The sequence below is a fragment of the Octodon degus genome, unplaced genomic scaffold (genome assembly GCF_000260255.1).
Source record: "Octodon degus isolate 3935 unplaced genomic scaffold, OctDeg1.0 scaffold00003, whole genome shotgun sequence".
In the NCBI taxonomy this organism is placed as follows: domain Eukaryota; kingdom Metazoa; phylum Chordata; class Mammalia; order Rodentia; family Octodontidae; genus Octodon; species Octodon degus.
This window is the reverse complement of record NW_004524579.1, coordinates 28,047,394-28,060,522: the sequence shown is the minus strand read 5'-3', so window position 1 is coordinate 28,060,522 and position 13,129 is coordinate 28,047,394. Positions and strand designations below refer to the sequence as shown.

At 39.3% G+C, this 13,129-nt stretch overlaps 1 protein-coding gene across 1 annotated transcript in view; it reads right to left on the bottom strand.

The window, feature by feature from the left end:
• Positions 1-13,129, bottom strand: part of Me2 (malic enzyme 2) — an 80,266-nt gene that overhangs the window by 45,540 nt on the left and 21,597 nt on the right. The window contains exon 3 of the mRNA XM_004623659.2: positions 7,070-7,203. Coding sequence (XP_004623716.1) covers positions 7,070-7,203 — 134 coding nt within the window. The remainder of the gene's footprint in view (positions 1-7,069; positions 7,204-13,129) is intronic.

The window sequence follows — 13,129 nt, the reverse complement described above, 5'->3', positions numbered from 1 at the left end:
TGTGTGTGTTGGGGTACCACACAGAACTGAACACAGGATCTCTGTACTGAGCTATGTCCTCCATCTTTTAAAAGAAATGATCTATTTTGAGATAGGGCCTCAGTAAGATGCCCAGGTTGAGCTCAAATGTGATCCTGCTTCCTCATCATCCCAGGAGGCTGGGATTACAAACAAGCAAGTGCCACGAGGCCTAGCACCCACCTTCTTAAAAACACTTGATTATTTTTACGGTCCTGAAATAGCTTCCATGTGCCAGCAAAATAAGGTTCAAGCTCCTACACCGTTATTAAGATCTCCGCCTATCTCCAAGTCTCATCTCCTCTGCACTGATTTATTCCTTCTTTGCCTCAAATGTCACAATTCTCACCTCAGAGGCACTGCATCGATGCAGCCTCTTTCTGATCACCTCTGCAGGTCATTCTCCTAATGCAGCTGCTCCTAATGCAGCTCAGGCAGTATCTCCCTTCCAACCACATATACATACACTGCAGATATTCGGTGTTCAGGTCGCATAGCACCTTACCAGGTCTTCTGCATTCAATTTGTACTATGTTCACACTGTAAAATTGAAAAATCTTAAACTGAACCATTGTTTAGCTAGCAGTTAGCTTATTTTTTAAATTTTTATTTATTTATTTTGTGGCCAGCTCAGCCCACCCTGAGGATGGGAATGACATGGCATGTGGTGCCTGGGATTGAACCGGGGTCCCTGTGAGCCTGCCTAAGCTTCCTAAGCAGGCACTTCAGACTGCTGAGCTACCTCACTGGCCCAAGTTAGTTAGTTTAGTTAGTGGAGGCTGTTCATAAATGCAAAAAGGTGTATGAGTTATATGCAAATAATAAACCTTTTATTCTAGTGTTCCTAGGAAGGAGTATCCTGCAACCAGTCCCCTGTCGATACCAAAGGCTAACAGTACCTCAAATTTTGATGTTTCCATCATAATGTAGTACAATATTCTCTCTTGATGCTGGGCAACTAGTAAGCTACAGCTTCCCATCAGCCACAAAATCAAGAGTGTCAATAACTGATGTCCTACAGTGTACTGTGTTGCTAAGCTATGGTGATGTTCAGTGGCAGAACATTAAATTCATTTTCTTTTTTATATTAAATTTATTGAGAAAGAAGTAGCAATGAGACAGTTTCAAAATAGGTTAGGACAGTTACAATAATCAATACACTGCATATTATCTTTGTAGTAGTTATTCAGAGTACAAGATGCAGACATGATATCTTGTCTAAACACTTTTAGTTCAAAACTTTCTTCTCATTGAACTAAGAGCAAGTAGCTGTATATCTATGCTAAATATTTTGTATATACAGATATATGTATATATATATTTCTTTCACTACAAAATGCTCCTTCATTTATATTCTCCTTTTGTTTACTTCTGCCAGAGATGGGTATTCCATTGCCATTCATATATTGTAGGTGCATGAATTCAGCAAAGTAATCCAATATAGTCCAGTAGTCTATCATAGTAGTGGGTTATGGGGCTACAGAGGAAAGTGATCAACAATGTAGAGTGTGCCTAAGGAGAATCACCTGGAGAGAAAACATTCTCTCAGGCTTTAACAGAGAGCAAATTGGTCAAGCAATAGCTGTGACTCATCCACATGGCTGACACTGACCAAAGATCTACAAACTGCTGTATAGGGTTTCAGGGTAAGTCCTTAGGGACTGACCTTGCCAGATACAAAAGTTATGATTTTGTTGTACAGGTCTTGCTTTATCTTGGTCTTAACCATTAAGCAGAAAAAGTATAAAAACAAGGTAAAAAAGTAAAGCCATATTAATATGCTGAGCTGTAAAAGGCTCAAGTCAACAACTGCTGACATTGCCAGTCATGTGGATCAATTCATTTTCAATTTAAAATTTTCAATTTATGATAGGTTTATCAAGACATATATCATAGGCTTAAGGGCACTTGCATTTCACTACTTCTAGGAACTAGCTAAGTATATGGCTTCCAGCTGGTGGGAAAATATTTGTTAGATAAGTATAAATAAATAATTTAGACAATGAATCATATTGACTATATAGCAGCAAGTAGAGGCAAAAATGACATTAACATAGAGAAAACTAAAGGGAGGCAGGTTTCTCCTCAGTATAGGGAAGTAACCAAACTGGACTGTTAACATAAAAAAAGAGTTTGCTGGAGACAGCAAAAATGTTAAGACACATAAAAGAGTGTATCTTAGAAAAAAAATAAGACTGAATAATTTAGTATCTGTCAATGAAACTGAGAAGTAATTTAAAAACTACCAACTAAGAAAAATCCAGGTCCTGCTGAATTCTTACAAGAAATTTAGAGAAGAGCTAATATGTATACTCCTCAAACTCTTTAATGAAATTGACAGTGGAGCAGTACTCCCAAAGTCATTTCTTGGAAGCAATTATATACCCTGATTTCAAAACCAGAAAAGAACACAAGCAAAAAAGAGAACTAAGGCCAATCTCTTTAATGAGTAAAATATTGGTAAATGGAATGTAGCACATCATCAAAAAGATTATACATTGTTACCAAATAGGATTCATTCCAGGAATACAGGGATGGTTCAACATATGCAAATCAATAAATGCAATCTATTACATAAACAGAAACAAGGGCAAAACTCAACTGATGCAAAAAAAGCCACTGACAAAATCCAACAATGAATCATGATAAAACCTTGAAGAAAATAAATATCTTAACCTGATAAAAGACATTTATGACAAACCAACAGCCAATATCATATTAAATAATGAAGAGAAGCTGAAAGCTTTCCCACTTACATCAAGAATAAGCATCTTTACTATTACCACTTGTTCAACGGTTTTCAAAACATCAGCTAAAACCATTAGACAAGAACAAGAATAAAAGGGTTATGGATAGAAAAGGAAGTTAATTTATCATTACTTACAGATGTCATGTCCTCTACATAGAAGACACCAAAAACTCTAGCAAAAGACTCTAGAATAATCATATTCAGTAGGGTAGGAGGATACAAAGTCAACACTCAAGTATCAACAGCATTCCTGTACACCAATGATAAACTCACCAAAAACAATACTTTTCACAACAGCATGAAGAAAAATGAGATACTTAGGAATTAACCTAACAAAGGAAGTGAAAGATCTCTACAATGAAAACTACAGTACTCTGAAACAGGAGATCAAAGAGGACACCAGAAGGTGGAAAGCTACCCTCTCTTGCTGGATAGCTAGAACCAAGACAATCAAAATGCCCACACTCCAAAACTGTTACACAGATTTAATGCAATCCCAATTAAAATACCAACAGCTGGAAGATAAAATAGGTAAAATTCTTAAGACAGGTGCTGGCAAGGACTTCCTGAACAGAATCCCAACTGCACAAGAAATAATTCCAAGAATCAGCAAATAGGATTATATCAAATTAAAAGTCTTCTGCATAACAAAGGAAACTGATAATGGAATGAAGAGACAATCTAGAAAATGGGAAAAAGACTTTTTTATCAGTTACTTCTCAGAAGACTGATATTAAAAATATAATTAGACCCCTGCAAATGTAAAGATCTAATTTTTTATAAAATGGGATCTAATTTAAAGACCTAATCAGAAATGAATAGGTAACTTCACAGATGAAACAGTGTCAATGGACAATAAATACATAAAAAATGTTCAACATTACTGGGCCATTCAAGAAATGCAAATTCAAACAACAGTGACATTCCACCACATTCTACAAAGAATAGCTATCTCCACAAACTCAAACAATAACAAATACTGGTAAGTGTGTGTGTGTAGGGTGCTTCTCTATTGTTGGTGGTAGCACAAACTGGTACAACTACTATGGAAATCAGTATGGAGAGTCCTCAAAAAACTAAAAATAGAAATTCAATTGATCCAGCTAATTCCCTTCTAGATACTCTCTTGACAGAGTTAAAGACACCCTATTACAGTGACACATGCACATCCATGTTTATAGCAGCACAATTTATTACAGATGAATCTTGCAAGTAGCCTTTGAGTAAATGCCAGATGAATGTATAAAGAAAATGTGGCCTTTACACACAATGGGCTGTGTAACTCTGCCATGAAGAGAGACAAACTTGAACCATCTGTAGGAAAATGGATGAACGTTGAGACCATAATGTTCAGTGAAGTAAAGACACACAAGCTTAACTATCACATGGGTTTTCTTCTATGAAGAACCCAATATATAAATAAAGTACAAAAATAGAAAGGAAAAAGCTATTGCAATCCAGCCTGGCAAATGTATGTGAGTGTGTACTTTAAATTAGTGTAACTGTTTCACATATTTCATTTGTTTTTTTGATCATTAGGCTGGCTGTTAATTTGTGTTTGTGATAATTAACTTGACAAAGGCATAAAATAAATCTGACGGGGCAAAAAACAAACAAATGAGGGTTTAAAAAAAGAACTGAAATGTGCTATGCACATATGTACATGTACCAATTCCCACAACGAACGCAATCATTCTGTACTGCAAATGTGTACTAATAAAAACTAAAAAACCCCAGAAAGGTGGGTGACCAAAGGAGGCTGTGAAATACTGAACCTATTTAATGCTGTCACTTCTGTTGCCACTACAGCCACACTTCTGTATTCCTCACAGTGATCATGCCCCCAGCTAGGACTGGTAAAACTCAGTAATGCCTTTATCCCCACCCATGACCACAACTCTGTTTCACTTTGTCCACTACAATGTCCTCATTTTATAATTCCTCAAGAGGCCTCTGGTTTCTCGATAGCTTCACCTTGTCCCCTTCTCTAAGCGCCCTCTGGCTCCTCCTTGCTCCCCAGTCTGGATCCCACAAACAACTGTCTTACTCTGAACACTGTTGTTACCATTTAAGAACTTCCACTGCCCATCCACTGTTTGCCTTTTCACCAGAAAGTGACTCCCTGAAAGGAGAATGGTGTTTTTTCATTTTTTAGTACGGCCTAGAACAATGCCTACAACATAACAGCTTGGAATGAACAGATGAATGAAGTACTATAGCATCTTTGCCAGCTCACCAAATCCCAACCAACCTGAATCAATGCTACATTTTTTCTTTTCTATGGACATAGAACACAGCAGTACAGAATGGCACCAATACAAGCAAGATCACACGAGGAGGCCTTGGGGGTCTGCTCTCACCCTTTTAGGCTGCCCAATTTTATTCAGGTTTACCTCATAACTACTGAGTGGGTCTTCCTAACATTTATCAGCTTCCTTATCAACTTCATTCCACGTGGCCTTTCTAAATCTTAGCCATGATTTTCACACTCTTATGTCATAAAGGTGAAGATATGAAAATTTGAGTCCACCAGAAGCTATGAAAATTTGGGTTTTCTGAGGCCAAGGAAAAACCCAAGTCATCAGGCAGGGATGATGAGATCTCATAGCCTCTGTCCTACCCCAGGATATGTTTCCTTATTACTGCCTGTATTTCTCTCTAATTCACAGCAGCCTCTCCTCCACTCATTTCTCCTTCTGCATTTCTCTAGGGCCTTGATCTAGCAGCTATCCTTTCTGGTGGGCTCTTTCGTCACTATGACCACATTCAACTTTCTCCTAGGCTGGAATACCTAAACCAAAGCCTGACTTTACTGATGCTCTGTATCCTTCTTCCCCACTTTGAACTGCTCGAGAATAGTTTGCATTTTCTTTCCTTCTATTTATTTGCTCCCAATGTATTGCAGCCTTCCTGTTGCTCTGGCACATCAAGAAAGTCACTTTTACCAGTCACCAGTAATGCTCTATACCGACAACTCCAACAGACATCCGCAGTCCTATATTCAGGCTCTTTCCTCGCCCTAGACCAGGCATACCTTGTCCTCCCCAACCCCCTTTTTTTTAAAGACAGGATCTCATTTTATAGCCCAGGGTGGCCTTGAACTCATGGTCGCACCCCTGCCTCAGCCTCCCAGGTGCTGAGAATGCAGATATGCACCACCACTCCCAGCCTTCTTTCTCATTTTGACTATTAGCTGCAGGATACTGTTTAAAAATCAGTTCAGGAATCATTTCTTTCTGGAAGTTTTACTTGATCCACATTCGGCTAAGGGCTCTCCTCATGCTTTCAGAACACATCCCACATGAATATTTTTGTCACTACAGTCTACAGTGTAGTATAGCATACAATGACAGCCCTGGTGTAACTATTTACTGATGAGCTACTAGAACCAATACATTACTGGGTTGGTTATTGCTGCAGTCTGAATATGTTTTCTACACTGTGTGTGTTAGAAACTTAATTTCAAAAGCCTTCCATCTGGAAATAGGGGATGGGTGTAGTGGTGCACACCTGTAATCCCAGCACTTGGGAGGCTGAGGCAGGAGGATCACGGCAAGTTCAAGACCAGCCTGGGCTACAAATTAAGCTCAAGGCTAGCCTGAACTGAATAGGAGAACTCTTTCAAAACAAGATAGAAACCAAAACATCTGCAAATGGGGCCCTTAGGAGGTGACTGGGTCATGATGGGTCTGCCCTCACGCATGAATCCATCTTTCCATTGATTAATGGATTAAGGGAGTAAAATAGTTATCAGAAAATTGGGTGTTTAAAAGGTATCTCTTCCAAAAACCTCGGAACATGTGCCCTCAGGCCATCACCAGATACTGTCCCCCACCCCTGGACTGCTCAGCTTCCAGAACTATTAGTCAATTTATACACTCAGTGGTTAGCAGAGTATCACACACAAAAATAGTTGCTCAGTAAACAGGTGCAAATTGGATGTACCCTTTGCCTGTAACATCCCATTCATATATGAAGTGCACTGATGTTCAGCATAAACAGTAATTTATTTTAAGTTTTACAACAGTGAATGTGAGTAAAGTTCTGACATAAAGGAAATAACCATATAAAACTAATAATTCAAGGGGGCCAGGGAGATGGCTCAGTAGAATAAGCACCTGCTTGGCAAGTGCAAGGGCCTGAGTTCAACCCCCAGTTCTGCAAAAAAAAAAAAAAAAAAAAAAAGTAATCATTCAATAAAAAAGCAAACTTCCTGTGGATTGTATATTTCTTATACCGTAATAATAATCACAATGCTTCTAATCAAAATACTAATAAGAACTAAACATCTCATCATCTTACTTTTCCAAAGGGCTGGTCATTTTTTTCAAGTTTTTATGAAATCGTAAGGCTTGAATATCTTGAGTCTCTATTTTAGGAGGTAAAAGTCCTTGAAGACCAAGCATTTGTCGTTCCTGTAATGTAAAAGCCATTCCCTAAAGAGGAAAAATAAAAGAATTAAAATTATTACTGATGTAGCAAAGGCATTACCCTTTAAAATGTAACTTAAATGCAAATTTTCAAAATCAACAAACTTTCCTGGACTTTCAAAACTTGTTAAGACTACTAACATTCAGTATTGCTAAACATGTTGGAAAAGAGTTACTCTCACAGATATCACTATGGACATGTAAATAAGCTTCGGCCTTTTTTAGGAAGACAGTTTTAAAGTATTTATAAATATTTTAATGCACCTATTTTTCAATCAAGTAATATGCTACCCAGATAGCAAGCCCAGATAAATATTTAGGTACTGTATATATAAAAAGATTATTTGTAACACTGTTTCCAGCTCCCTTGATTATTATAAGCTAAATATAACCCCATCAATTATGCAATAAGAATTCTAAGGTATAGGGCTGGGAAGATAGTACAGCGGCATATGCGCCTGCCTGGCAAGCACAATCTTGAGTTCAATCCCTGGTACAAAAATAAAAATAAATAGTATAGTATATACATTAATACCATGAAATACCATAGAAATTAAGATGTATCTTTAAATATGTAAAGCAGGGCTGGTGAGATAGTTCAGCAAATTAAGCACCTGCTTCGGCAAACACAGGGACTGCAGTTCAATCCCTGGTACCACAGGCCATGCTGGCCCTGTCCCTGGGCACGCTGAGCCAGCCACTGAAACCGGGCAGGGTGGTGCACACCTGTAATCCCAGTGCTGGGGAGGCTGAAAATAGGAGGATCACTACAAACTGAAGTGCATAGTGAGATGCTGCACTGAATACATAAGAAATAAATAAAGCAATAGAAAGATTTCCAAGACAAAGTTCAGAAAAAAAAAGCAAGCTGCAAATCCAAGTGCACTAACTCACAGTTTAAAACTCCTACTGAACACTACTATTTTGCATATATATATATATATATATATATATGAAACACATTACAAATGAAATCAATAAAATACAGCTGAAAAGTTAATTGGCATCATAAGAAAATCTTCAATATCTGTTTTTCAGATGTGGTATAAATCTGGGGAGACAGCTCAGCAGTCTAAGTGCCTGCCTAGCAAGTGCAAGGACCCAAGTTCGATCCCTGGTGCAACATGCTGTGCTGGTCCTAGAAGCCATGTTGGCCACTGAAGCAGCATGGCGGCACATGCCTGTAATCCCAGCACTGGGAAGGCTGGGACAGGAGGATCACTACGAGTTGGAGCTGCCAAGTGAGACCCTGTACCAAATAAATACATAAAAGATAGACTTAAAAAAAAAATTAAATGTCAGCAAAAGTGCTGATGAGTTTTCAGGAATTACTTCCTCCATAAAAGCAAAAACAATGCTAGCAAAATAACCAGAATCACCTTTTTTCAGAATTCTAGAAATTAACCAAAGGCTTCCAATAATCAAGGTGCACTTATTCAAGAAAAACCACTGGATTCTGATAAGCAGGCACATTAGTGACACTTGCCCTATTCCCATGTTCCTCTCTTCAGCTCCATATGAGCCCTAAAAACCAAAGCTAGTAACAGTGAGAATCAACAGCTTGGAAGCCAGTGGGGGGGTGAGGGAGAAGGGTTAGGGTCTTCTTTTCCCAGGGAAGCATTACTCTTTGACCTCTCTGCTGATTCATCTGAACAACACACCTATAAGACTGTATTTCTTTGATCAGTACCTGAGCTCATCTAGTGTTAACAGCCTCCTCCCAGCTTGTTGGTAGTAATCAGGTAACTAACATACCAACTGCTTGTACAGCAGGTAAAAGTCTAGGCAAGCAAGCTAACCAAAAAGCTGAAAAGAGAAAACTAAGGAAGAGATACCTGTTCACAGGTGGAGCTTTGAAAAGCTCTAAGGCAACGGTGGCAAGCCTATGGCACGTGGGCACAGCGGGCACACACAGCCCTCTCAGCATGCAAGCCAGGCTGCACCAGACAAGGCCTGATGAAGTATCAGCATGCACACAACAAAGATCACATCAGCTGTGCAAAAGCGCACCAAATGCAAACTTTTACCTTTCAATAAAAATCTGTTTGGGGCCGGGGAGATGGCTCAGTAGAATAAGTGCTTCCCTGGCAAGCGCAAGGGTCAGAGTTCAATCCCCGGTTCCACCAAAAAAAAAAAAAAAAAAATCTGTTTGTATGACTGAAAGCTGTTACTGTTTTTCTTTTAAGACAAAAGACGTTAATGTATGAGTTGTTTTTTCTAACCTAAAACCTCAGCACAGTAGTATATTCAGGTTACCTGCAGTGTGAACACTTTGTGATAAATAATTGAGTTTTGAGCTACAGTTTGGGCACTTGGTCTCTAAAAGACGCTCGTCATCACTGCTAAGGTATTTCTGGGAATCCAGAAGGCCATGTGTATGAGCTGTGGGCACATCCAGGAAAGACCTGAGAAGACCTTAAGCTCCCACCTCTGGCTAACCTTGAGCCTCTGTGCAAGCAGGAAGTGAAAGCTAATGAGTGGCTGTAAACCACCCAAGTGCAGGAGATGTGCCCCAGTGTGAACACAGAGCCCCTTAAGACTTCTGCTTCTTGTTCCAGATATTTTAAATCTGTCCAGTCATGAGCTGACCATCAAACTAAACAGAGACTTCAGCAGGTATACACAAGAACCCAAACTTAAAAGAAGAAACTCTGAAACACCACTTGGAGCTTGCAGATATTGTGGCAGAATGTGTGCTTAGCATACAAAGATGCTGTTGTGGCTCATATGACGCTGGCTTTGCTGGTTTGCAGAATGTAAGCATTAAAAGACAGCAGAGGCTTCCACTGAGAAAGCCAGGTGGCCACACAGCCTCTGACAGGGTCTGAGTCCCTGCAAACAGGCCCTTGACAGGGTGATGCATGAGCTGTTAGAGTGAAGCTGAAGCTCCAATGAAGATCCAAGGAAGAGATGCCAGGACTGTGGCATGTCTGCTGAGAGAAGCTCCAGGCAGCACGCTACGCCAGGCCTGGAGAGTGAACACGTGGGCCACAACCAGCACAGTCACAGGAGAAAGAGCTGCCCGAGCCCTCGCAAGCCCATAATGACCTTAGTATGTGCTGGATGCCATACAAGCAGCTATATTTAATGTTCACTGCTGAGCTGTGGTCTTGCTCTGATCTGGTCCCTCCTATCTATGTCCCATTCTTTAGAAACAGGAGTGTTTACCCCTTGCCACTGTACCTTAGAAGTATGTGACTTTCTTCTTGAGAATTACAAGGCCTATCAGCTGAGTTTGTTGGAGCTTCAGAGAAGACTCTAGGCTTGGATGATATTTCTGTTTGTTTTTTATAGAAAATGTCCCATTACATAGTTTGGTCTGGCCTCAGACTCACTAGATAGCTCAGGCTGGCTTAGAACTCATGATCTTCTTGCCTCAGCACCCCAAGTACTGGGATCACAAATGTGTTCCGCCACACTGAGCTGGACTCGGGACTTCTGAGAAACACTACGACAGTTAAGGCTTTCCAAACTCTTTCAGATGGACTGAATCTATCTTCCATATATGAGTTGGACATTAGCCTTCAGCATCAGGGTGGAACGCTGTTTCTAGACCTCCAATGTTTCCCGAAGGCCCACTTAGTGACGAAGCCTTTCTCCTTGGCGTGGAGCTATCAGACAGTGGTAGACCACTAAGAGCTACGGTCTGGTGTATCTTTTTTTTATGAAAGAGTAGTACTCTTACTCTGTGTAAATACCACATTTTCCTTATCCTTTCACCATGGACATGTGAGTCACTCCTAAGATTTAGCTGTTATGAACTGTGTTGCTGTAAACATGGATGTGACTGTATGTATTACTGTATTATTTTTAACCAACTCCACACCAAGAATGTAAACTTCACGTACTGCAATATGTATACCACTCCAGAAAAGGAGACCAAGAGATGGAGGAGAAATGAGGAAAGGCAAAAGGAATGAAAGAAGGAATTCAGATCTATAATATACATGTACCAACTCCACAAAAAGAATATAAACATTATGCACTCTATACACATACTAATAAACTAAAAATATTTTTAAAAAGAGGTAGATCTTCACAGTATTAGGGGTAGCTCTTCAAAGAAAATTCCTCTTTCCCATGTCACAGCATTTTCTACCATGCACCCGCCTCCATGACTTGCTGTCTTGTCACTGGCCCAAAAGCAGCAGGACCAACTGTCCATGAACTGAAATCTCTAAAACCGTGAGCCAAAATAACCTTTTCTCTTTATAAAGTGATTACCTAAGGTATTTGATCATATTGATAGAAAGCTAATACATTTACATATATTACTACTGATAAAAAAAAATCCCTTAATCAGATTCTTGAACAAGCACGTAGGCATGCTAGGGAGCAAATAAGAGGAATCCTCTGTTCTTTCTGGGTGCCATTAGAATAATCTTCCAAGGATTAGGAAATTAGCAAACACATATTTATAAAACTGACATGACTAATAGCTTGTAATTTGTAATATCAAACTTGGACTAGCTCTCAGTAGCAGGGTCATGACTAACTAAATTATAAGACATTATCTGAATGGAATAACAGCTCACAGAGTGCTTTGTAGTACTTTACTTTCCCCCTATACAACAATTTAGGTGAAGAAATTGGGGTCTGTCTCAGTCTGTTCAGGGTGGTTTAAAAGTATCAGAAACTGAGTAGCTAGTCATCCCTCATAATTCTGGAAGCTGGGGTCTAAGACCAATAAATTGGCACAGCTAGTGTCTGTGAGGAACCAGTCCTCACAAAATGAATGCGTCTTCTATTTTCATATGACAGAAGGAGCTTAAGTAGCTCTCCTGGGCCTCTCTTCTTTTTTTTTTGGCAGAACTGGGGATTGAACTCAGGCCCTTGAGCTTGCCAGGCAAGCGCTTATTCTACTGAGCCATTTCCCCAGCCCATGGGCCTCTTTCATAAATGCTATTTTTTAATTTTAAAATATTTTTATTTTTAACAATCTGAGGTACAGGATCTCAGGATAAATCCTGAGGGGATTTCACTGACCTTATCAGACCCCAGAACTACAACCCTTGTTGTACAGGTCCTGTTTTATTTACCTTGCTCTTAACTACCCAGCAGCAAAGTATAAAAACGAAATATAAGAAGTAAAGCCATGCTGTTATGTTGAGTTGCAGGGGACTCAGGTCAACAATTTCTGACACTGCCAGTCAAGCAGAAGACCCAATACTATTATGGGCTACTGGACTCTTTTAGAATATTTTTTTTTAATTTTTTTTATTTTTTAATTTATTTGTGTGTGGGGGGCCTGCTCAGCCCACCAGGGGGCAGGGCTGGCTGGCATGTGTTGCTGGGGGATTGAACCGTGGTCCCTGTGCTTCACTAAGCTTGTTCCAAGTAGGTGCTTTAGACCACTGAGCCAGCTCACCAGCCCCTCTTTTAGAATATTTTGCTGAGTTTACATACCTATAATATTCAAATAAAGGAACTAAACAAAAAAAGGATATACAGATGAATGTCCACTTTGTATCTGTGTATTCAAAGTGGTTAGGATAGATACATAGTTACATTCTCTTAATGAATAGAGGGATTTGTTCTAATGGTGTTTGTAGATAGGATATCATGTCCGCATCTTGTACAGCAATTAACCAGTATGAAGAATGTATGCAATGTGTTAATTATTGAAACTGTCCTACCAATTTGATTTGAAATTGTCTCACTGCTATTTATCAATAAAATTATGGAAAAAAAGAAAAAAATTTATTTTTAATTGCCATGTTACAATTCTATATATCAAATACAGTCATATTTTAATACAGCTATGTATTGGTTAATGATCAGATCAGCATAATTGTTACATCCACTACCTCAAATATTTATTATTTCTTTATAATAAAAGCATTCTATATTGGGGGGCCTGGCCTTAACTCAGTTGTTTAAGTGGCTGCTTCCACAAAGCTGTCAGGTTGCTGTAGTTTGATCCCCACAACAC